Source organism: Monodelphis domestica, chromosome 1 (genome assembly GCF_027887165.1).
Source record: "Monodelphis domestica isolate mMonDom1 chromosome 1, mMonDom1.pri, whole genome shotgun sequence".
NCBI classification, from domain to species: domain Eukaryota; kingdom Metazoa; phylum Chordata; class Mammalia; order Didelphimorphia; family Didelphidae; genus Monodelphis; species Monodelphis domestica.
Genome location: NC_077227.1, coordinates 76,025,943 through 76,053,113, shown reverse-complemented (window position 1 = coordinate 76,053,113; position 27,171 = coordinate 76,025,943). Strand labels below are relative to the sequence as shown.

At 38.3% G+C, this 27,171-nt stretch overlaps 1 protein-coding gene across 1 annotated transcript in view; it reads right to left on the bottom strand.

The window, feature by feature from the left end:
• The window catches only part of GOT1 (glutamic-oxaloacetic transaminase 1), a 32,364-nt gene extending 19,554 nt beyond the window's left edge, over positions 1–12,810 (bottom strand). The window contains exons 1-2 of the mRNA XM_001373188.5: positions 12,423–12,810; positions 461–642 (exon numbers count right to left, since the gene is read on the bottom strand). Of these exons, the coding sequence (XP_001373225.3) occupies positions 461–642; positions 12,423–12,699 (459 nt within the window). The 5' untranslated portion in view covers positions 12,700–12,810. The remainder of the gene's footprint in view (positions 1–460; positions 643–12,422) is intronic.
• Between the last annotated feature and the right edge of the window lie 14,361 nt (positions 12,811–27,171).

The window sequence follows — 27,171 nt, the reverse complement described above, 5'->3', positions numbered from 1 at the left end:
GCAGATTTCCTCCATCTTGGAATTCCTAACAATACAGTATCACATCAAATAGTACCCTTGTTTATGTACTATCTCCAATTGTCTATCTTTGTCCCTAATCTCTGTGCCAGGGGCAAGGTTGTTCTTTTTCGTTATCTTCTATAGTGCTCTGACTAGCAACCACAAAATAGGGACTCATCAGATACTTGTTTAATTAGTAACTTCCCAATGCACTGGAATTAACAGCTAGGTGACCAGAGAGAACTGAAGGGAGTGGCACCCTCAGAGTTAGTTCATATTAAAATAATGCAGTCAGCCAAGAAGGTATGCCAAGGGTTACACAGTAATCTGGTTGGGTCTTGATCTCGGTAAGTAACACTGCTCTAAATAAAGGCCTATCACTGGCATTCAAAGGATCACTTGTGTGTGAACTTTCTCCACAGGTTTTTAAGGGAAAAATGATTCCTTACCCAGAACTTACCCGATTCTCCTTGATGGCTGGGCTGTCATCCCCAAGAGCAATTCGGGAAGCATTGCTTCGAAATTCTGGCAACCCCAAGATAGGCAAGTACTCATGGTTTATACTCTCATTAGCAGCAATCTGTTGCTGCACCTTTCTCACTACTGGCAAAACCCAGGGCTGGCTTTCATCTGTGCGATATGCTGCAAGACAAGAAGGAGTATCTTAATAAAATCCCCCTTTGTATGGAAGTTTGTGGCATGATGGAGAGGCTTATCACCTTCCTTTCCAAAACAAGATAGAAAATCTTTGTGTGACCTTGAGCAAGTCACTCAAGCCCAACTGCCTAGTCCTTACCACTCTTCTGCCTTGGAAGGGCCTTGGAATATTTAGCATCAATTCTAAGAGAGAAGGTCAAGGTTTTGACAGACAGAGAAAAAACCATTAATAAAGTCCTATATTTAATGTGGTTATCATAAAGAAACCTTATGGATTATGCTGAGGTCATGGTTTCATTGGCCTAAGTTCAACTTTCTTGATATTTCGCTCCTATCATTATTAATCAGACCTTTTCTCCCTTTGTATATTATCTAGGCCTTCATTTCCAGTTACCTTCTCCTTTAATTTAGTAGTAGAAATCAATGTTCTCAGACTGGGTCAAATGTGTCCAAGAAATTTGCTCATATATGGAAAAATTCAGGCACTATATAAATCTGCTTCTACAAATTGATGCAAGAAGGTAGAAAGGAGTAGAAGAAGCGGTACCTGATTTCTGTTATGCATTACTGGAGTTAATAATCAAAGATGACTTGGGATCACACCTACATTTCAAAAACAAGTAGCTTATCTGCTAATGCCTTCAAGTAGAGTTCAATATACAAAAAAACACTTAGAATCACTGAACTGCAGGACTGGAAGGGACCCATCCCAAAAGCCATTTCAACTTGTGCACAAACAGAAATCCCCTGGATATCCCATAGGCATCTCAAAGTTAAAATGTCTAAAAGAGAACTGTTTCCCTCCCCCCTACCTCTTTATCCCTATCTCTCCTCCAAACTTTACTATTTTAATTGAGGATACCACCATTCTTCCACATATCAGGCTTGGCAAACTCAAAATCATTCTCAGTTCCTCTCTCCTTCAAACCACCACATTCAAGGAGTTGTTGGTCTTGTGAATTTTACCTACTTTTGTTCCTCTCTCATTCACACAGCACTACCCTCACTTAAGCCTTTCATAACCTCTCATAAGGACTATTGTAATAGATTTGTAGCCTTCCTATTTCTCTTCTTTTTCTCTCTGACCCATCTGGAGAACATTAAAATAATCTTGGGCCAGATCATGTCACTTTCCTACATGAGGCTCTTCAATGGTTCACCATTACTTCTAAGATAAAATAGATTCTTCAGTATGGCATATAATATTCTTCATAATATACTAATCTAAACAATATACCATACAATATATCAAAACTCTTTCAATCTACCTTTCTAGATTTAATTCACATTACGCCCTTTCATTCATTCTTTGTTCCAACTAAACTAGCCTACTTGTCGTTCCCAAAACAGGTGTGCCATCTTCCATCTCCATTCATTTGTACAAGCTGTCTCTCATGCCAAAAAATGTATTCTCTTTGAATCCCCAACTTCCCCTAAGGCTCAACTCAAGTTTCCCCTCTTTGAGTCTTCTGCAAACCTAATTCCACCTGAGCACTGGCCAAAGTCTGGATACTCCAAGAATTCATACTATTCATTCCCATCTACCCCCATCAAATGTACTTCCAGGTTGAGGCAAGTTAGTGTCTTAAGAGAATTTTTCTGGTTTGGCTTTATTACTTCCATTTGTCTAAAACAGTAGATCACATTACTAGCTAGAGCCTGCAGCATTTAGATAAGACCTCAAACTTTAGCTCATATAATTAAATGGTTAGAACACAAATTCCGGTTTTATCCTGAATATTTTTTAAGTTTTATAATTTTACCTGATATGGATCTTCCCTCCTTTCAGCTATCTGTTCTTTTGCCTTCTCTTTATGTCTTCTGTAAAATTCCATTGTGTCCATCTTGCTGATGTAACTAAGACCTATATAAAGATACTGAAAACTGTTGCTCCTGGTCCACTGGATCTTCTACACCACAGGCCTATGCTCTGAGCACAATAATCAGTTTTTACAATGTTTCCTTGCATTGATAAGCATAGCTGTTAGGAATGCCATCAATGAATCCTTGGACAATTTTTATGTCATCAGGTAGCAAGCATGTGTTGCAGTGATGGCAAACCTTTTAGAGACCAAGTGCCCAAACTGCAGACTGGGTGAAAAGGGGAAGGGAGCAATTCCACCCCATGTCCCTCTGGCTTTCTAGTAAAAAATTCTGATGAGCTCTCTGCTGGGGTAATGGTGCACATGCCCACAGAGAGGTCTCTGAGTGCCCCTCCCCCCCCCCCCCCCCCCGGCATGCATGCCATAGTTTCACCAATGTGGCCTTAGACTATCCATGACCAAAGACAATTGGAGGAAAAGAGGCATGAACCACTAGCCACATAACTCCCATTTCTTATCGAAGCTGCCTTTGGACCCTGGATTAACCAATGGTATACCAACCCCTCTAATTCTAAAAAAACACACATAAATGATGTTCATCAAACACCTAAGAAATTAATCAAATACAAATAAGCAAAAAGAGGAAGAATGGTTTTATGGAAAATGCCCATTTCACCTGATAGAACCAAGGCCCAACAGCCTAACTGCGACTAATATCAGGCAAAGTCAGGCAAAGGTCCAAGGAATAAGCAATCATTTAATTCAGTCCTTTATCACCTACTTTGCATAAGATGTTGGAGAGACAAATGAAATTCCTTTCTGCACTCAAGGGATTATATTATATTGAAGAAATAGAATAGCCACACAGATAAGTATCAAAGTACCCTTAGGAATAGCTAGAAGAGAGAAAGCACTAACTGCTGTCTGGGTAGAGGGCATTTCTGAGGTGGGCAGTTTTAGGGGGAAATGGCTCTTGTCAGGTGGTGGGCATGCAGGGGACATTATAGGTAATATGAAATAAGATTTAAGGTAGCCAGATTGAGTTGACAGTCCAAATTTTATCGCAGAGATATAGATCAACAAGTCAATAATGAGCAAAGCCCTTTAGCAAAAACCCTCCAGTAAAGCATTATTCAATAATCCAAGGCTTCACAGTCACAAACATTTATGGTCCCTCTGCATTTCCTGATATTCCAGTGTCTAAGGGTCTTTGGCTGTTTGTTTGCTCATGTAAATTACAACACTTATTTCATCATCTTTCTGTAGGGCAAATTTCTACTCACTCCTTTACTTTCCAGGTTAGTTACAACATTTGTGATTACAAAATCTATGAAAGTATCTTAAGAGCTGGACTAGAGCCAGGATCTCTTCTGGAGCGTCCCTAACAAATGGGCCATGGATGATACTTATGTGCCTTTATGACAATAGTTCATTACCTAAAAAAACTTATACAATGTGACGGAAATATCTGAGATCTAGGGCTAGGAGAGATCTCAGGGGTCTTCTAATCTCCAACCCTTCATTTTCCAGATGACCACAAAGGTGTTCCTGCTCTGTAGAGGCAGGATTAACAACCCTGGTTCTTTGACTACAAATCCAGCACACTTTCCGGTGAGCCAAGCTACCTCTAAGTTTTAGAAGCTCTAAATTCTAGTTCAGGCCTGTGAATTTTAGATTTGCTCCACCCTGCTTAGTCTAACAAAACAGGAATGTCTACACCTCTATTTAAGATTAAGTGTTGAGAAGGATGGCCTATTACAGACATGTGCTAGCAAATGACAAATCAGAAACAAGTTTAAGCTACCATTGGTACATGTGAGATGTAGGAAGTGATGTAGAAACAGTCTATATATTTCGCGTCATTTCCTCTCTCTGGCTTCTTTTCGCAGAGGTGGCTCTGGCTCTTGAGGCAGAGAGGTGGCTGGTGGCAGCATGCTGAGAATCTTGGCATCTTGGCGTGGCTGCAGATATTGTCCGGGTTTGGCAGTGAGCGTCCTTGATACTATACTGGGAGAAGCTTAGTAGCCTAGTTCAGGTGAGGCATCTTCACTGAGCTCTCTCAGAATTTAGGCTGATTCCTTTTCCTTTAGTTTCCTAAAAATGCCATCCTCCTAGGAGGTTCCTCATCTTGGAGGAAGCCTTTGAACTCCCCTTGGCTTAGGCTAGGCCGGAGAAATCCTATACCCTTTTACCTCTCTCTTCTTCTTAATTCCTTCCATCTATATTAATTAAACCACCATAAAACTTCCAAACTGACTTGAGTATTTTATTTGGGATTTGAATCCCTGGCGACCAATTAAATTTATATTCAGTCACAACCCTTAAATTTACCCTTATACTATGTGACTTTGGATAAGCCATCTAAGTTCTCTGAAGCTATTTCCTCACTTGTAAAATTAAGGGATTGAACAAGACAACCCCTAAGGTTCTAATATTCTAATAACATAATATAATTGACATAATAATAATATATTAATAGCTTATTGTACTATTAAGACTACTGTGATTCTAAGAAAAAGTTTTTTCCTATATAATTTGAAATTGTTTCCCCATAACTTCTCTTCTTAATTCTGGCTTCCACAGTAGCATAGACCCAAGCACACACCATCTTCTGCTGCATGACAACCTTTCTATTATCTAAAAACCAGTTGTTCTGCTGTTCCCTTTGCTCTTCTTCTTCTTTCAGACCTCTTATCATTCCAATCACTCACCTTTGGTTTAGCAATGTCACTCCTCATTCGTGGCACCCAGAATTGAGCACAACATTCCAGATAGGCCCTGAACAGTTTCCCATGATTTAGAGGCAATTTTTTTTTCATTAATGGAGCCCAAGATTATGTCAACTTTTCTAATAGCTCCATCAGTTTGCTTCACATTAATCTGGTAATCAAATAAACCCCTCAAATCTTTTTCAAATGAAGAGCTGGGTAGTCATGTATGCCTCACTCTATGCCTAACCAACTTGTTAAAATAAACTAAATCAAGTTTCTTATATATATCCCAATCAATATCAATGCACTCAATTCAAGGCAGGCTTTTTGTCTGTTGGGACTTGCTCTGAATCATTATGCTATCACCTATCCAATTAGTTCTCAGTAATGTTACCCGCACACTTACAAGCATTTGTTAAACCAAGTTATTGATTAAAATGTTAAAAATAATGGGACCTACGGGCAGCTAGGTGGTTCAGCAGATAAGGAGTCAGGCCTGGAGTTAGGAGAAACTGAATTAATATCTGGCTTGATACTTCCTCACTGTGTGACCCCAGGCAAGTCACTTAACCCTAAGGGCCTAGCCCTTATAATTCTTCTGTCTTAGAATGGATGCTTAATACTGATTCTAAGACAGAAGGTAAAGATTTTGAAAAAGAAAAAATAAGGTGTGTAGCATTTGTTCCCTTTGTATAGGACCTCCTCCCATTAGTATAGCCACAAATCCCTGGATATGAGTACTTCTCTGTGTATGTGCCTTAGGTGTATCCACTATTCCCAGCAATAGGCATGTGTCTCTGTGTTGTAGGAGAGCATGGCCCAGGATTGTGAATTTTAGATTTTCTACGCCCTGATTAATTTTAAAAATCCTAACAAATAGGAATGTCTACACCCCTACTTAAGGATTAAGTGTTGAGGAGGTATGGCCTATAACTAATATGTGCTAGCAAGTGACAAATCAGAAACTGATAGACCCCCTGGACTGTCCTAAATCGAGCTTAAGCTACCATTGGTACATGTGAGATGCAGGAAGTGATGTAAAAAAGGGTCTATATATTTCGCGTCACTTCCTCTCTCTGGCTTCTTTGGTGGTGGAAGCATTGAGCTCTGGCTCTCTTTCGTGACAGAGACATGGCTCGTGGCAGCATACTAGGCATCTTGACATTTTGGTCTGCTTGCAGCTCTTGTCCAGGTTTGGCAATGAGCATCTTGATGAGGTGACTGGGAGAGGCACAGTAGCATGGGTCAGGTGAGGCGTCTTCCCTGAGTTCTCTCGGAGTTTTGGCTGATTCCTTTTTTTTTTCCTTTACCTCCTAAAACACTATCCTCCTAGGAGGCCCCTCATCTCAGAGGAGGCCTCGTGGCTGGAAACTGAGCTAAGATTAAATGTTGGAGGAGGCCTCGTAGCTGAGGTCTCTGAACTTCCCTTAGCTTAGGCTAGGCAGGAGAAATCTTATACCTCTTTCCTCTCTCTCCTTCTTAATTTCTTTCCTCTATTGTAATTAAACCATCATAAATTTCCTAAACTGACTTGAGTATTTTTATTGGGATTGAATTAAATCCCTGGCAACCACTAGTATAATATATTCAGTCAAACCCCCTAAATTTACCCCTTACAGGATTGAGTGTGGAAATGGTTCTATTTGGTCTTTTCTTTCCACATTATTCCATTAAGAGCCCTTGCTTTGGAATGTTTTCTCCAGCCAAGAAAAGTAAACACATGGATAAGGGGCAAAAGGAACAGGACCAAAAAGCACAGCCATAAAGCTGCTTTTAAGTTGACAGAAAGGCACTAATCAACTCTCATGGAAGATAAGCAGTAACAGTAATTCATATTTTTATGGTTTATGGTTATGGTTAAGACCATTATGGTTTATAAAGTACTTTATTTACAACAATACAAGTCCAATGTTCTTTCCGTTATACCAAACTAGATCCATGAAATCACCCAAAGGCATGTTCACCCAGGCCATACTTCATCATCTTATCTAAAAGGTTACCAGGGGAAATTTAATTGATTGAAATCAAAACATACAGGCTCTGCCTAACAATCAACTGTCATATGACTCCACTCAACTTATCTATGCCTTCCTAAACCAAAAATCTCTTCCCTGGCTGCTGTTATCTCCTCCAATTAGAATATAAACTCTTTGAGGAAGGACCTGTACTGTCTTTTGTATACTTAATTTTTGCACACCTGAAGACACACTTTTTTATTCATCATGGTCCTACTATAAAAGGGGGTGGGGAAGGGGACAGTTAAGTAGCTGAATGGATAGAGAACCAGCCCTGGAGATGGGAGGTCATGGGTTCAAATCTGGCCTCAGACATTTACTGGCTATGTGACCCTGGGGAAGTCAATTGACCCCCATTGCTGAGCCCATACTACTCTTCTGCCTTGGAACCAATACATAGTATTGATTCTCAGATGGAAGATAAGGGTTTTGTTTGTTTGTTTGTTTTTTAAGGGAAAGGTTAACTTATGAAGTATTACTTTAAAATAACATACTTGTTTTTTTTAAAAATGCCAAAACTTATAAATCTAACAGTGTCATTCCCCTTATAGTAGTCACAATAGGAAGCTAGATATTGAGGAACCTAGATAGCACAGTAGATAGAGAATCAGGTCTGGAATTGGAAGGGCTTAGGTTCAAATCTGGCCTTAGATATTTCTTAGCTGGGTGATACTGGGCAAGTCACTTAACCCCAATTGTCTAGCTCCTGTTGCTCTTCTGTCTTAGAACTGATACTAACACAGAAGGTAAGGGTTTACAAATTAAATAAAAGGAAGCTACATATTTATTGCAAGGAAGCTACCAGTCATTCTATTTTTATAGTAGCTCTCCTTAAGGGCTTAGAGGACATTCTTATGTGGTGATAACAAGTCTTCAATCTTTGGAGGGTGGATTTCATAATTTCTGGAAGCAGGTCAAAGTCATTCAGAGCCAAGAATGGTGAATAAGGTGGATGATTAAGTTAAATAATATAATTGGCTCCAAAAGAGGAGTAAAATCAAAAAGTCAGGAGACCAATTTTCTTTATGCCCTTTATATAAAGAAATCTAGAAATATCTGTGGTTATATAACTTCTATCTAGTATGTTCAGAGAATCCTTGAAAAAATCTTTTGCATTTTTTGAGAGTAAATACAAATTTATACATGTAAACCTAATTAACACTAGTATTTGTTCTCTATCTTTTCCTGTTTCTTCTTCTTCCCATACAGTCCTGGGCCCACATATATTCGAGTCTGACACTATTATTGACACCCTTTGCTCAATGACTTTAATAAAGAGCTGAAGGGTTTCAATATGAAGAAGTTATCTATGATCAGTTTTTCTAGATTTGCCTCCAGGAAAACTTCATAAACTAAGATACCTTCTTAACAGGAGTCCAGGGACAACCAGGTAGCTCAATGGATTGAAAGCCAGGCTTAGAGATGGGAGGTCCTAGGTTCAAATCTGGCCTTGAAGACACTTCCTAGCTGTGTGAGCCTGGGCAAGTCCCTTAACCCTCAATGCCTAGCCCTTACCACTTTTCTACCTTGGAACCAAAACATATTATAGATTCTAAGGTAGAAGGTCAGGGTTTCAAAAACAAACAAACAAACAACAATTAAAAAAAAAAAACCACAGGAGAGTCCAAAGGAGGCAGTAAATAAGGTCCAGAGAATCATTCAAGGACATCATCCAAGGACATGCACACCAGCCACATCCTATTTCTTTCCTGGCTATATCCACTTCCCTTTGGAAATGACAACTAAGAACTACACTGTATTAGAAAATGTGGACAAGCACAGAAAATTAAGTGATTCTCGAGTCTTATATATAGTGACTTGACTACAATTCGGTTTTAAGAATACTATATAATAGAAAGAAATAGTAATTTAAGGAATTAGAAACTGTTTATGAGACACAAGAAAAAAATCTAGCTCCCTCAACTGCCCTAAGGATCAAATGAGATTATGTCTACAAAGCTCATTTTATCCATGAAGCATTAACATCACAAAGTATTACACTGTGACAATTTGTTTTATTTAAATTATATAACAAAAGGTAGCCTGTGTCAGGAAGAACCTTCCCAACCTTATACCCCAATTCTTCCATTCCTTTGATATTGACTTTCTTGCTCTTCTTCCAATGAGACATTTTACCTCCCCAGTTCAGGCATTTCCTATGGTGATCCTATTCCTGGAATGCTCTCCCTCCTCATCTCTGCCTCCTGGCCTCTTGGCATCCTTCTAAATTCCAACTGAAGTTCCACTTTCTGCAAGAAGTCTTCCCTGATTCCCTTAATTGCTACTGCCTTCCTTCTGTGATTGTCTCCATTTTATCCTGTAGATAGGTTATTTGTATATAGTTGTTTAAATATTGTCTTCCCATCAGACAGTGAGTCCTTTGAGAGCAGGGGCTATCTTTTACACTCTTTTGTATCCCCAGTGCTTAGCACAATGCCTACACATAGTAGGCCCTTAGAAAATGTTTATTAATGGAATGTTATAGTCGTTCAGTTATTCCAACCTTCTTGTCTGACTCTTCATGACCCTATTTGGCGTTTCCTTGGCAAAAACACCAGAGTGGTTTCCCATTTCCTTCTCCAGCTCATTTTACAGATGAGGAAACTGAGGCCAACAGGGTCAAGTGATTTGCCTAGTGTCACACAGCTTGTAAGTATCTGAGGGTGGATTTAAGCTCAAGAAGTTGAATCCTGAACCACTATGCCATTTAACTGTCTATCCATTAAGATTTACATAGCATTTTTTTTCTACAACCCAAGGAGCATTATTATTCTCATTCTCCAGATAAGAAGAACCAGGCATAGAGAGTCATAGCTACTTGCTCAGGCAGTATTAAGTATAACTGGAATTCAAATGCTGGCCTTCTAATTCAAAGACTAGTGTCCAATATATTGTTGTAATCATATTGACATATTAGCAGTAAAATGTAACCATCACAGGTGGAGTGGGCTGGGCATCCTCCCCTATTTTCTTACACAGTTCTAAATTTGCTATACAGTAAGCAATTACATAGTCAGTTCTATAGAGGCCACAGTAGCGATAAACAAATTAAAAACACAATCATCCACAGCTACAATGTATAACCATGATAGCAGTGCTGCCCTAAATGAATAGTGAATAGGGAGACAGATTTTTAATACCCGGAGTCCAGATGTCTCTAAAAGACTTCACATGACATGCTAAAAATACTATCATAATGCTGCTGAATGTGACTTTGGGGATGCATCACTTTATATCTCTGGGCCTCAGTTTCCTCATCTGCTAAATGAGAAACTAGATCGTCTTCTAAACCCTTGGAAATCTATGATTCTGATTCTGAATCCTAATGATGACATGTCTAGAAGGTTATTCTTGCAGTCAGCAAGCAAGTTCTTCAGATGTGGTTGTGATCATGGGGAAACTGATACACTTCTCTGCCTCCAGGCAAATCTCTCAGAAAAGTTACAGTCTTTATGGTAGAAGGAGTTTACATAATAGGAGTCCCCACCTCATCCCTAATTAAAAAAAATTTTGGAAAACTTTGGAAAGAGAACTACAAAAGCCATCATCGCAATAAAACTCAATCCCAATAACCTTTTTTTTTTTTAATCACAAAAACAGGGACAGCCAGATAAGATAGTGAAGAGAGTATTAGGCCTGGAGTCAGGAGATTCTGGGTTCCAATCTGATCTCAGATACTTTTGGGCAAGTCACTTAACCTAGATTGTCTAATCTTGCTACTCTTCTGTCTTAAAACTGATACTAAGACAGAAGGCAAGGGTTAAAAAAACAACACACATTTCCCACAACTATTTTCCAGCCCTAAGTCAAGGGCTTCAGACTAGAAAAAGGCAGACTGTATCTATTCTATATCAAGAAATGCTGAAATGACTCATTTGGACTTGTGGCTTTGGAGCCAAAGAAATTAATACATTATAATATGAGGAAAAACAAATAATTTCCCATTAAGGTTTTTTGTTGTTTTTGTGTAGAATTCTCCTTAGATTAACACCATTTCTCCAGAATAGAAAAAGACCACAGGAGAATTTATTTATTACAGGGTTGAGCAAAGAACTGTCTTGGGGTGACTATCCCACTACCAGTGGGAATAATTCAAATGAACACTTTCTTCAGTCTTATTGTCTGATAAAACATTTTGTCTCTCACCATCTCCTACCCCTAAAATGGGTTCTTAAGTATAGGTGGCAGTGTTTCTGTATCATACCCAGAAAAGAACACCAACCACCATGAGAAAGCCGGTTCCAAACCCACTTTCAACTCACCCTTTGCTTAATAACTCATTTTTCTTTCCTCACATCTTAACCCTCTTACCCTATTCATCTTCTCACAAGTTATTTCTCCTTCTATTTGTCAACCTGTTGGACAGACAGGGCAAGAAATGATCTATGAAAGATCAAACATCCACATGGTGGTGCTGAATGAAGTAGCACAGAAGTCCCGGCCTCCGAGGCCATCTCGACCAACCCTTTCATTCTAGCGCACGAGGACGCAGAGTCCCAAAGTCACACAGCTTACAGTGGCTCTCAGACATCTGCAGGATGTCTTCGGCCTGTATCTCGGCTAGCGAACTTGCTCAAGGTCACAAGAATACAAGAGAGGTGAGTCTGGGCGGAACCGGCTGTCAACGTTCTCGCCGAGCCCTCTCTAAGACTCACAGCCCCAACCCTTCCCAAACACTTTCTTTCCGGCAGGAGAAAGAGAGGGTATTATTATGCTAATGAAAGAGGAGGAATCTCAGGCTCTCGGGCGGGGATTTGGTCCAAGGTCACACAACCAGTACAGCTAGATCTAAGGACTAAGTTTACAGCTATCTCTTCAGCCCAAATGCCTCTCTCGCTGGGCCCCGGAAACAGAGTCGGGGTACCTGACGATGCAGCCGAGTCTACAGCCAGCAGACCCTAAAAGTGATCACTGCAGTCAAGGCTGAAGCTTAACCCTCGCGAAGATCGAGGTCTCCTCCAGACCCGTCAAGTGTCAGCGCTTTCCCACATCGCGGCTGCGTTCCCACAACAACGCTGTCTCTTTGTCGCCCCAGCACCCGGAGAAATGCGCCCGTAGCAGGTTGGTCCCAACGGGGGACCCCGCTGCTGCCTACCTCAGTTTCCCCACATGTTGGAGTCACAGAAGTCCGAGGCTGCTGACAGCTGCAGGGCAGTCCGGGTGCAAGGGCGCTGCTGCTGCTTTTCCCCCCCACCCCCACCCCGCAGCATCCTCACCTCCCACTCCTAGGTTGACCTTGCGGGGGTCCGGGTCCTTGCGGAAGTCTGCGGTGAGCTTGAAAACAAGAACAGGCTGAGCCTGGGGTACATCGGCGAAGACGGACACAGGCATGGTGAGGCCGAGGGCAGCGGCGAGAGCGCGGACTCCTCCAGGTCTAGGGCCGGCTCCTGCTCCTAAGGCGTCGATCCTAAAGTCCCTGACAGGAGACACAAGCCTCTCGCGCATGGTACGCACAGTCGAGCGCTGGGGGAGGAGAAAGTCGCGATCAGCCATCCTGCCTGGGCAGGGCCAAGCGAAACCCAATCGCAGAGGAGAAGGCGGGAACTCGCCGCTTCACTCAGCCAACCGCGGGCGTCTCGTTGGGCAGAGGCAATCTTTGGGGCCAGTCTGATAGGAAGCCAAGAAGGGAGGGGAGGACCCCGAGCCGGCTAAGGTGTGGGCGGGAGCTAGAGTTCAAGTGACAGGAAGATTCTCCTATGGCTAGAGACGTCATTCCCGGCGGCTGGGACGCCATAATAGGGGGAGGCGGGGGAAGGGTGAACGTAAGAGAATCGACCTTCTATTTTATGCGTGGTTTGTAGCCAGAACTCCGAGAGAGCGCGCGAAGGGTAAACCTTGCAACCATAGTTCTGCCCTCTTGACCTTTGAGAGGAGAGCCTGTGGGTCTCTGGCACTCCTACCCCCTGCTGGAGATCATTTGTTTCCAGACATCTCCTGGACCCGATCATAAACTTACCCGCCACATAAAATGGGTCAAGGACATCGGGGCTCAGCCCTTAGCCTGGCAGGCTCGGTGACCTTGGGCACGTCCCCTCCACCGGGCACTCCCTTTGATAACCGTGGGCTATGTGTGTCTAGCTAGCTGAAGCCTGAGGGACTGGAGGTTTCTGCCCCTGGGGATGAGAGGTCAAAGGGTTATTTAGACTTGCGAGGAATCCAAAAACCTTAATTTTTCTAGCTGAGGAAACGAGGCATAGAGAGATCGTGAATTGCTCTACACGAATTGTAGTGACTGCCAGAGCCTAGATGTTTAAAAAATAATAATACTCCCCCATTACATATAAAAAGCTTTAATATATTAAAAAATTTTTATTATCAAATTCTCACCCTGAGGGGCAAGCAGTTTGATATAAAGATATACATGTGTAGTCATGTATATTATTCATGTTGTGAAAGAAAACACAAACCACCACAACAGCAAAAAACATGAAATAAAAAAGTACAAAAATAACGTTAAACGCAGTTAACCGAAGGGGCTACATGTACCCCCTAGTTCAACTTATGGTTGGTGCAAATCTTGTGATATCTGAAAATTTACCACTACTAGAGACTTTGATTTGATAGGACTTTAATCAGGATGGCTCCTCCCAGTCTCTCCTCTTAATCCACTTTAATCACATACAGAGCTTTTGATCTCATCAAATATTAGTTACTCTTCCCTGTTTCTGGCCCTTCAAATTACTCTTGAGTTATTTAAACTTGTTCCTTCTGCTTAAAGAAGAAAAACTAGACTGCTGAAGGGGAGCAGCAGTTCCATAGACCCTGATTAAAGACCCCAGTGGCTACTTTGGTAATCTTTTTTTCAGGTTGACAATATGTTTGGATCAGCATTCAGACTGCATTAGTTCTTTGTAGATGGATAACATTTTTCATCATGAGTCCTTTGGAATTGTCTTTGTTCATTGTATTGCTGATAATAATAGCTGTCATTCACAATTGATCATTGTAAAATATTGCTATTACTGTGTACATGTTCTTGTTCTGTTTACTTCATTTTGAATCAGTTCATATAAGTCTTTTTAGGTTTTTCTGAAATCATCCTGTTCATCATTTCTTATAGCACAATAGTATGCCATCATCATCACATACCACAGTTTGTTCAGTCAATCCCTAATTGATAGATATCCCCTCATTCCAATTCTTTGCCACCACAAAAAGAGCTATGAATATTTTATACAACAAGGTCCTTTCTCCATCTTAAAAAAAATTTCTTTGGGGCACAGACCTATGGTGGTTTTGCTAGGTCAAAGAGTATGTGTGGTTTTAAAGCCCTTTAGGCATGGTTTCCAATTGCTCTCCAGAATAGCTGGATCAGTTCACAGCTCCATAAATAATGCACAGTGTATTATGTACCCAATCTGATACACCATTCTATTTCTTAGCCAGTACCAGATTATTTTGAAGGTGGCTAGGTCACCTTCCTTCATTTTTTTCATTAATACTCTTAATTTTTTGATCTTTTTATTCTTCCAAATGAGTTTTCCCCCCTAGCTTCATAAAATAATTTATTATTGGATAATTGGTATGGCACTATAACTAAATTAGGTAGAATCATTTTTTATTATATTGGCTTAGCCTGTCCATGTAAGGATAATTTTAGGGTTGTGACCGAATCTAAATTAATTTTGGTCGCCAGGGAATATCCCAAATAAAATACCCAAGGCGGTTTGGAAATTTATAGTGCTTTAATTAATGTAGAGGGAAGGAATTAAGGAGAAGGGAGAGGGAAAAGGTGTAGGATTTTTCCCACCTGGAGAAGTTCAAAGTCCTCCACCCCAAGGCCTCTGAAGATTAGTGGCTTTCTAAGAGGATAGTGTTTTGAAGGTAAAGGAGAAAGAATCAGCCTAAACTCCAAGAGGGCTCAGTAAAGATGCCTTACCTGAACTAAGCTACTCAGCTTCTGCCAGTATGGTATCAAGGAAAACTCAGCTCTAAATCTGGACAATAGCAGCCGCCACCCAAGATGCCAAAACACTCAGTATGCTCTGCCAGCCACCTCTCCACTGCCAAAGAAGCCAGAGAGCAAAAGTGATGCGAAATAGACAGTTTTTATATCACTTTCCTGCGTCTCACATGCACTAATTATAGCTTAAGCTTGACTTAGGACAGCCCAGGGGTCTGTCAGTTGTTTTCTGATTTGTCATTTGCTAGCACATATCTGTCATAGGCCAGCCTCCTAAATACTTAATACTTAAGTATGGGTGTAGACATTCCTGTTTTTTGTTAGTAGTGTGGAGTAATCTAAAGTTCACACCCATGAGCAATTAATATTTTTCATTGTTTATCTATAATTTTGTGTGAAACATGGTTTGTAATTGTTCAAAAATAGTTTCTGGGTTTGTAGCAGTACTTAAGGAAAAAATTATATCTGTAAATGCTTACATCAATAAAATAGGGAATGAGCAAATTGATGAATTGGGCATGTAACTAGAAAAAGAACAAACCAGAAACCCCCAATTAAATACCAAATTGGAAATAATGAAAACCAAAGGAGAGATTAATAAAATGAAAAGTAAGAAAACCATTGAACTTATAAATAAAAGTGGAGCTGGTTTTATTAAAAAACAACAACAACAATAAAATAGATAGACCATTAGTTAATTTTATTTTAAAAAAGAAGAAAACCAAATTACCAGTATCATAAAGGAAAAGGGCAATAAAGGGCAAAAAGGGAAATAGGAAATTAAAGTAATTATTAGGAGCTATTTTTCCCAATTATATGTCAATGTATCTGATAATCTAAGCAAAATGTATTAATATTTACAAAAATATAAATTGTACAGATTAACAGAAGAGGAAATGGAATGCTTAAATAATCTCATTTTAGAAAAAGTAATTGAACAAGCCATCAATTAATTCCCTAAGAAAAAAATCCCCAGAGCCAGATGGTTTCATGGTGAATTCTATCAAACATTTAAAGAACTAATTACACTACTAAATAAACTCTTTGGAAAAATAGACAAAGGAGTCCCACCAAATGCCTTTGATGACACAAATATGGTGCTAATATCCAATTAAAAAAAGCAAAACAGAGAAAGAAAACTATGAATTAAGTTTCTTAATGAACAATGATACAAAAATCTTAAATAATGCACAAGGAAGAAAATTACAGCAATATATCACAAGGATCATTCACTATGACCAGGTGGGATTTATACAAGGAATGTAGAACTGGTTCAATATTAGGAAAAATATTAGTATAATTAACCATATCAATAATAAGACCAACAGAAATCATATTATCTCAATAGATGCAAAAAAAAACATTTGATAAAACACAACTTCCATTCCTATTAAAAACACTAGAGAACAAAGGAATACATGGAGCTTCCCCAAAAATGATAAGTAGTATCTATCTAAAATCATCAGCAAACATTAAGCATAATGGGGATAAGCTAGAAGCCTTCCTTATAAGAGAGGTGAAACAAGGATGCTTATCATTATCACCATTATTATTCAATATTGTACTAGAAATGCTAGCTATAGCAAAAAAGAGAAGAAAAATTAAAAGAATTAGACTAGATAAGGAGGAAACAAAACTATCATTCTTTGCAAATAATATGATGGTATACTTAGAGAATCCTAGAAAATCAACTTAAAAAAACTGGCTGAAAAAATGAACAATGTAGCAAAGTTGCAGGTTATAAAATAAACCCATACAAATCATCAGCATTTCTATACATTACTAACAAAGTTCAGCAGCAAGAGATAAAGAGAAATTCCATTTAAAGTAGCCATAGTGTAGATTTTAAAATGAATATCTATTACTCCAAGTATTATATTTATAAGATTTATTAATAATAAACTTGAAGCAAGGGAAGAAAAAGCTCAGTAAAGAAAACCCACTTTCCCAGTCATGCATGAGGGGAAAAAAGAGCGAGAGGGAGGAGTTACCAAAACTTATATACAAATGTGAACATGCAATGTGGTGCAGAAGGGAAAGGAATTCTGGAAAATACAAAAGGAATTCTGGAGAACATAGTTCAAAGGTAGAAAATTTCCACTGAAACAATTCTCCCTGTGATCCTTTTGGGAGACCAGTCTCCCCAAAGGAATCACTTTAAACATAACTAACTTAAAAATTGCAATAATTTGTAGATTAAAGGAAAAGAAAACAAAACCAATGATTGCTAGGTTCATTGACAAAAATCCAATGAGGGGGAAGTCCCCTTTGGGATAAGAATGTACATATAAAGCAGATGTATTCAAAACCCCACAATTCAAATCACCACATCTCAAAATTCACTCTGAATCTTTTGTTGCAGTGTGTGATCTCTGCAGGCATCTTCATGGTGCCTTCTCCAAACAGTTCACTTTCTGGATTCAGGAAGGTAGCAAGTTTCTTATCCTAAAATCACTCTCAAAGGAATTTAAATTTTGGATTATAGGATAATACCACATTCCCCCCTGAGAAGGATGGTGACAAACACAGGGATCACTGAGGGATACATGGCTGAGTTATGAGGTATATGAATCAATTGGCAAAAGAAAACAAAAAACATCAAAAAAATACGAATAAAAAAGAAAAAATAACTTGTGGATGAAATATGAAATATCAGACTTATGTGTAAACATTCTAAGTAAAGGAAAAACAAACCTTTAACAGGGCCTTGAATCAGGTTCCAATTAAAGTGATTTATGTAATTATGCACTTACCCAATCAGTAGTCAGAACTACAGAAAGTTTGCCACACTATGAAAGACAGAAAAGGGACTAGATTTTTTTTTTGAAGCAGCAGAAAATTGGGAGATAGCATCCCTTAGACTGATTTTATCTTTTCTCTCAGGGATATTGGAGCCAGGATGGCAGCCAAAGTGAGGTGCTTGGTAGAATGTGGTTCAGGGAAGATCTGCCTCTGACATATGTCAAAACAGCTACAATCTTGAACCCCAAACAAGTTCTCAAGTCCTCTTGTCTTGGCTCAAAATTTTATCAATCCCACTGGGATTGTTTGGTCTCTTTTATCTTGTGTTCAATAGGCACTATGCAGGTTAGCTTTGTGTTGCACTGTGAAGTGACTCTTTTTGTATTCCCTTCTCCTGGAGTCAGACAGAATCATTAAGCAAACTCTCATAATTTTTTAAACAATGAATGGTATTGTTTTTATAGTTTATAGCTTTTTGGGTATGCGTTGACATTAGAGTTACTGGACATTTTTAAATTTACTCTAGTGAAAAATCAAAAAGCCTTAATAATACTGGTAATATGTGCTCTGAGTTCAAAAAAGGAGAGAAAAAAATAAAACTCAAATACTGTATTACACATACCAGGAAGAAAAATAATTTTAAAAGTTTTTAAAATAAAAAATATATAGCTCACGATCAGTGGCACACTGTGTCAGTCAAGGAAAGGTAGAATACAAAGGTTTCTCACCCAAAAATGAGATCCATTTCCTTTTTAACTTGACCATGACACTGTGTGAGTGCAAATGATTTTTACAAAGTAACAGCTTTTTAAATCAGTAGTACAGTAGGTAATGCATATTCAAAGAAGGTACCAAAATTCCCAAAATTAGCCCAGTTAATAACAATAGCAAAAAAAAGCCACTATCATATAGGATTCACGTGAATTTCTATATAGCCACTTGCTGTGTGACATTTAAAAAACCTATGAACTGATGGATACTTGTCACAAGTTCTACAGATGTAGCAAATCTTTTAACCTTGGCAAAGATATTTTTAACAAAGTCTATTACTGCCATTATTCCAAAATTTGGCAGAAGAGCCTAGAAAAAACACAAACCTCTATGCTGCTGATAAAACCTTTTTGGGGTCGAAAACATCACTAAGAATCTAGATTGTTCTGGTGTAAGTAGATTAAACTGAAAAGTTAAAACATTATGCTGAAGCTACTTTGGCTTCATGCTTTATATAAAACTTTTGTGGCAGAAACTTCTATTTTGTTCTCTACCTTCCATTCAACATTCCTTATATATACATATATATATACATACACATATATATGTATGTATGTATTAAAAACTATCCATTCTGAAGCTACCAGTTATCTAAAAATAGTTTCTGAAGACTGCTTAAAATTAATTGAGATATTTAGCTCATTAAATTCTCCAAAGATTGTATACAATTGTAATCAATTTTGATGGGGTCCATCCATCATCTATGTGACAATTAACAAAGGCAAAAAGGAAGAAAAGGCTGTATAAGCAACATGCGACCTCGATGGATTAGGTGACAAATCCAGCCTACATAGGAGTTATGGTTTTGCCACTGAAGAGAGTTTGTGCAGGATGACTATATGCTTGTACAATGATATTTTGTTCAGTCCAATTATAGGGGAAAGGTACAAATCAAAATAATGTAACATAATATATCTAATAGCCCAAACACAGTAATTTAAAATGATTCATTGTAACAGAAAGATATTGATTAGATTAATATATGAACTTAAAATAAAATTAAACCTTAAAGCAATCAGCAAATACAATAAGCACTAACAGGGTATAGGCAATGAATTCAAAAATCCTTTTCTCCAATTCTAATAGTCTTCTTTACTATTATGGAGGGGAAACAAAACTCAAAAAGTTAATATCAATAAACTTCCATATCTCCTTAAGGTTCCTACCCCTCCCCCAGTATCAATCATCCATTCACATTTCTTTTGTCACACCTCTGGAGTTCCCCATACACGCACTGGGCATAGGGTGACTGTATCTCATATTGGGTTTGTTGTAGAGGCTGGGCTGGCCAAAATAGTGAGGGGGTGTAAGATGAACCTTCCAACTGAATTTTAAGATTAGTCAAGCTCTCAACTGCAAAGTATCCAATCAGCACAACCCCCCCCCCCATCAGAAGTAAGAAAACATACCCTAAAGCTATAAACTTCATGATGTTAGTAAGGCTCTCTGAAAACAGAAGCTGTTTGAGAGAGTCAGGAAACTTGAGCCCTGCTTGCAATCTCTACTTCCTGTAGATGGCGCTACACTAGTAGGCACTGCCTAGGAGTAAAAATTTCCACAAGGAATGTTTAGGAGAAAAGTTCCATCCCTTCCCCCTCACAGGGGTAAAAACAATGACCCCGGGATACCTTAGTCCCCTCCCTCACATCAAGGAGCATGGAAGCCTTCTTAGTTTAGCCAGGCTGGGGTTGGGGTAGATAGTGTAGATTGGGATATACAATGCTGTGTTCCCTTGTTGAAAAGTGGCTAGGGTTAGCTTGAAAATCAGGTTAGGGAGGAGGGAAAAGGATTTATAATTCATCCTCTATAGAAAAAACACAGATGCTGCTCTGGAACCCTCAGGCAATTGGGCCTGGACTGTAGTAGCTTATGGACAAGAGAAACAGCAAGGAATTCCAGGCAGTGTCTGCAGTGGTAGCTCGAGGCAGCAGGAACGGCAGCAAGAGTGGCAGCGGGAGAAAATGAGGCTTGCAAAATTTATTTACTCCCTATTCTTTTCTCTGAGGCTTAAAAAATTTTTTTTTGAGAATTCTATCCCTTCATAGGTAACCAAATGTAGATTTTAAAATTAATATCCAATACTCCAAGTATTATATTTATAAGATTTATTAATAAACTTGAAGCAAGGGAAGAAAAACCTCAGTTAAAAAAGCCCACTTCCCCAGCCATGCACATGGGAAAAAAGAGCAAGGAGTTACCAAAATTTATATATAAATGTGAACATGCAACTTGTGGAGAAGGGAAAGGAATTCTGGGAAATTCAAAAGGAATTCTGGGGAATGTAGTTCAAAGGTAGAAAATTTCCACTTATACAATAGACAATATAAAATACTTGGAGTCAACCTGTCAAGACAAACCCAGGAACTATATGAACACAATTACAAAATGTTTCACACAAAGTCAGATCTAAACAATTAGAAAAATATTAATTGCTCATAGGTAGGCTGAGCCAATATAATAAAAATGACAATTGTACCTTTTAACTATCAGATTAGCTAATAAGACCAAAAAGGAAAATGACAAATGTAGGAGATAATGTAGAAAAATTGGGGCACTAATGCACTTTTGGTGAAGGTTGTGAACTGTTTCAACCATTTTGGAGAACAATTTGAAACTATGCCCATAGGTTATTAGTTGTGGTATGTGATTGTGATGGAATACTATTGTGCTATAAGAATTGATGATCGCAAATACCAACAACACGGAAATGGGTTCGAGTCAAGAACACATGTGATACCCAGTAGAATCATGTGTTGGCTATGGGAGAGGTGGGGGGGGGGGAGGAAAAGAAAATGATTTTTGTTTCCAATGAATAATGTTTGGAAATGACCAAATAAAATAACGCTTAAAAAAATAAAAAAGAATTGATGATCAAGCTATTTTCAGAAAAATCTGGAAAAGCCTACTTGAACTAATAAAAAGTGAAATGAGCAGAACCAAAAGAATTTTGTGCACAGTAACAGCATTGTTGTAAATTGTAAGGTAACCAACTCTGAATGACTTGGGTATTCTCAGTAATACAATGATCCAAGACAATTCTAAAAAACTCATGATGAAAAATGCTATCCACCTTCAGAGAAAGAAGTGATGGAATCTGAATGAAGATCTAAAGCATACTATTTTTCACTTTCTTTATTTTTATTTTTTATCTGTTTTCTTTTACAGCATGACTAATAAGGAAATATGTTTTACATGTTTGCACCTTATAACCTGTATCAGACTGTGGACTGTCTCAGGGAAGTGAGGTGGGGAAGGAAAGGGAGGAGTGAATTTGGAACTCAAATTTTTTTAAATGAATCTTAAAAATTGTTTTTACATGCAATTGGGAAAAAATGAAATATCTCTATTAAAAACAAAAACACAAACACAAAGACCTGGAAGAAAACTTGGAAGCTGACTTTAATCCCACTCTCTCATTTTACAGGTGAAGCTATACCAAGAAATAAATGACTTGTCTACAGTCATGTACAGTCAAGTATAGAGACAAGATTTAGATCTAAGTTATCTGACTTCAGATGCATTACAGTGATACCTCACCTGTCATAGGAGTTACGTTCCAGATACACGATAGGTGAAAATCCACAAAGTAGCAGTGATATATTTATATATATATATAAAGGCTTCATAAACCCTTCCAGTCTCCTATAAATCTTTTCAACACTCTTATTAACCTACAGTCACTGAGCCAATCAGTGTCCAGGATACAGAACATAGCGCTGTGGTTGGTCACTTTTCATTCCATTAGCCAATAGTGTGCCACTAAGTGTAACTCTGTGATATAGAATTAGATATAGAGTTTTTTAAAAACCTGTAATACAATGAAGCCAGGATAAATGAATAGCAGGATGCCTATACTCCTCTTCTCTGGAAGAATTCCAAGAAACTTCTTATGAAATATAACTAGGAGAAATCTTAGAGTCCAGTTCGTCCAACCCTTTAATTTTATAGATGGGGAAACTGAGGCCCAGGGAGGTTAAGGATTCAAACACAGATGCTTGTACTCCAAATCCAACACTCTTTCTATATACCCCCCCCCAACACAAAAGATTCTAAAGTGTGAGAAAATTCTTGGCCTTGACCACTCTCTGACATCTTTTAATAACTACTGCATAAATTCATGGCATTGATGGGTACTTTAATTTACATAGCATTTTACATATATTAGTTCATCTAATTTTCACAACCACCATGGGAAGTAGGTGCTATTCTTATCCCTATTTTAGAAATGAGGATGCTAAAGCAGATAAAATTTTAGTGACTTGTCCAGGGTCATACAGCTAGTACTTGTCTGAGGCAGGATTTAAACTCAGATTTCCCTGATTTTGAGTCCAAAGCTTTGAACCAATATACTACCTATATCTACCTTTTTTCTCATAAATATACAAATATCCATTCCACATCATGACTTTCCCCATGCCAGTTTCAATACAGCATGGGTCAGCATAAGAAATATAAGAAATTAAATAGGATTTTTTGGAGATTTTTATAGAAGTCACAAATTAGATCTCAAGGATGTGCATGAAGTCCTCCCCAAGATGTATGGGACTTAAACTTTCTTTTTTTTAATTTTAAAAAATTTTATATGTATTTTAATCCAATAACAAATTTATACATAAGTTTTCCAAAGTTACATGATTCATATTGTCTCCCTCTCTTCTTTCCTCCCTGCTCCCACAGCTGATAAGCAATTAAATATGAGTTATACATATATTGTCACTCAAAACATATTTCCATATTATCCATTTTGTAAGAGTATAATCCTATAAAACCCAAACCCCATCTTATATACCCAAATAAACAAGCGATAAATCATATTTTTTCATCTGCATTTCTATTCCAACAGTTCTTTCTCTAGACCCGGATAGCATTCTTTTTCATAGGGACATAAACTTTTAAGCATAAATCAATACGTTGTGACCACAAAAATATGGTTTTGAAGACTTAAATTGCCAAAACTGTAAAGCTAATTTTTAGTGTCTTGATTTATATCAAAAATAAGTGGTCACCATGGGAAAAATTCCCAAATATGAAAATACCTGTCAGCTGGGTTTTTATGGAGATTTTAATTAATACAAATAAAGGAATTAAGGGAAGGGAGAGAGACAGAGTAAGAGGAAATAGTAGGAAGGGCCTAAGCCAAAATGGAAATCTTTTAATGTATGACTTTGTATGAATGACATACTAAAAGTGCTTATTATATTCTTGTTGCTTTATTCATCCACTTGCAAATCAAAAAATTAGTCTCAGTGTATAACTGTATTTTGTTGTTACTGTTTTTTAGTTGTTTTGATCATGTTTGACTCCTTGTGACCCTTCTTGGAGGCCTAGTATCTTGAATTCAAGATAATGGAGTGGTTTGACATTTCCTTCTCTAACTCTTTTTACAGATGAGGAAACTGAGGCAAACAGGGCTAAGGATCACACATCTGAAGTCTGAAGCAATATTTGAATTCCTGACTCCAGGCTTGACACATTACCCACTGTACCACCTCACTAGTGCCCTTATAACTATATATTAGGATACAAATGTAATTATATATGTTAGTATACAAACGTATGTGATCCATGTTAGTAAATACACATTTATGTTAACATATATAGACATTAGTTACAATTTCTTACGGAAAACTTTGCCTCTTGATTTTTAACCACAGTGGGGCCCTGCCAAAAACATTTCAATAACACTTCTGTGTTTGCCCCCGTGGGGAACACAAGTTCCGGCCAACGATTTGAAGCTCAAATAACACCGTGAACTTTATAGACTTACCAAAGGAAAAGGGCAGGTGCTGAATTACAACAGTTCATGAGCTCAACCTTTCAGAGGTTGAGGAGGGTGGGAGGGTCCCGCTTATGGTAACAGTCAGCCAATGTCATGGTCATTCTTCATGTCACTCACCCCATAGCACTGGCTGTCCCCAAAGATCAGATAGACGTGCTGAGTGAAGCAACTTCGTGACAAAGCTATTAAAGTCTAAGGTAGGATTTCTGTAGGGCCTGACTTGAATCTGAATATTAGGAAGTAATTTCTAAGGAAAATAATAAGCAGAATTGGAGGAAAAGAAAAAAGCCAAAATTTTAAATAACTCAGGGTCCAAGCTAACACAAATTGGAGCATGGAGTGGTAGAAAATGTCTGGATTCAGAGGCAGAAGACCCAGTTTGAATTTGTTGCTAGTACTTAGAACTGATGAAGAAAAAAATATTCAACTTTTCTGGGTACTTTTTGGGCCCAAATCAGCCCCAAACAATTTGATATCATTGAACACAAGCATTTCTAGCTTGGAGAAAGGGAGGATGACACTGGTATAGTTCTCTATAACCTCCACCTGAATCTGTCCCAGAATTATTTCAGGTAATATTCATAGGACATTTAAACAAAGAAAGATCACAATGTTAAAGATATAGTTTGGATTAATATTCAAGAATAGTTGAATGGCCACATTGTTATAATATTGGTCCTGGTGGTCTTGAGACCCTCATGACAGTCTTCTCTTCTGAGGAGCTACAGAATCTATGCATGGAAGCCATCATTAAAAGATTAGGCTTGATGGTCTTCAGGCCATCATGATCATCTCCCCTTAAGGAAAGCTATAAGCTTATAGAACATATTCTGGAAAAATACTGACAGTAATATTTTTTAACGTTAGTACAGCTGGGCTTCCCAAATGATATTTTGTCTGCAACAGTTTATTTTTCTGTCTGATATGCAACCTCCCTGGAGGAATATTTTGTCTTCCACCAGCTTTGCCATGAGCTCATTTTTTTTTCTGGATAATAAACACCTAAAATAATACTTTGCCCTGACCCTGATATGTAAATTAGTCATCTCTCTGGGGTCCACCCAAAATCAGAGTTCGAGAGCTCCTCTCTCAAAGGGGCAGTTTGGAGCAAAGATGGAAGCATGCTCTCCCATGGGAGAACTTCCTTCCTGCTGAACCAGTGTCTCACTGCTGCCCAATACAGTGCCACCTATGTCAGTATCTATGCCTGAGATACATGTTGGGTCCCATTTTCTTTCTCTCTTGTCCCACCTTCCCCACTGTTTCCCATAAAACTTTGCATTAAAACAATTCACATTATTTTACATATTATTCTCAGCATCTGAACTCATTAAGGGGTGGTTTTTCCCAATATCTCTGGTTGACCATTCCTTAGACATACCAGGAGAAGGACTTAACCTATTGATAGCTGCACCCACACTGAGGGAGTATGGTAGTGTGACCCCAGATGAAGAAAGGAAGAATCAGTAGAAGAACCCTATGACCTCCTGGGAGTGGTTCCATTCTGTCAGAAGACTATTAGAAAACACATTTGTCCATCCTGCTCCCTCCTGGATCATTCTTCTCTTTTCTGGAGAAAACTAAAGAAATTCTTCCCTATTCATCAATATTTTTATCCTTTCCCTAAGAAGAACTGGATCCTATCATTTCAAGTGATTAGAGGGACTAAAGATATCAACAAGACAAGAGTTCTTTTTTAACTTTTAATTTTTTATTCTAATAAATTTCCACATGAGTTTTCTGAAGTTATATAATCCATATTGTCTCCCTCCCTTCCCCCCCAACCCCCCAGAGATGGCAAGCAATTCAATCTGGGTTATATATGTATTATCATGTTTCCATATTATTGATGTTTTTAAGTTATAAGTTCAAATAACTTACCAAAGGAAAAGGGCAGGTGCTGAATTACAACAGTTCCTGAGCTCTGTCTTATAAAACCTTATAAAAGTCTTATAAAACCCAAACCCTAAAATATATACCCAAATAAACAAATGATAAATCATATGCTTTTATCTGCATTTCCAAGTCCAACAGTTCTTTCTCTGGAGGTGGGTAGCATTCTTTGCCATAAGTCTCTCAGAACTGTTCTGGATCATTGCATTGCTGTTAGTAGCAAAGTCTATCACATTTGATTATTCCACCATATTGCTGTTATCGTGTACAATATTTTCTTAGTTCTGTTTATTTCACTCTGCATCAATTCATTCAGGTCTTTCCAGTTCTTTCTGAAATCATCCTATTCATCATTCCTTATAGCACAATAGTATTCCATCATCATCATATCCCACATTTTGTTCAGCCATTCCCCAATAGATGGACACCCCCTTCATTTTCCAATTCGTTGCCACTATAAAAAACACAGCAATAAATATTTTTGTACTAGCATTTTTCCTTTTGATCTCTTTGGGGTACAAACCCAGAAGTGATATAAAGGGCAGGCATGCAAAGAGTTATTATTGATAAAAGTGTGGGCACCACTCAATTTATTTCACTAAGAAAAGTCTTTTTTGTTCTTGACAAAAGCCCAAGGAGTTTTTCTTTGGAGTCTGGAAAAGACTTCAAAAATGTTTTTTCATGAAGGGGATGGTTTCACAAAATCCTGGGAAGACAGATGAATTGATGCAAAGTGAAGCTGAAAGAACCAGGAAAACGTTTTTTATGATAACAGCAATATTGTAATGATGATCAATTGTGAAAATTAGTAATTCTGATCAAAATGACTTACCACAACTCCAAAGGACTCATAATGAAAAGCACTATCCATCTTCAA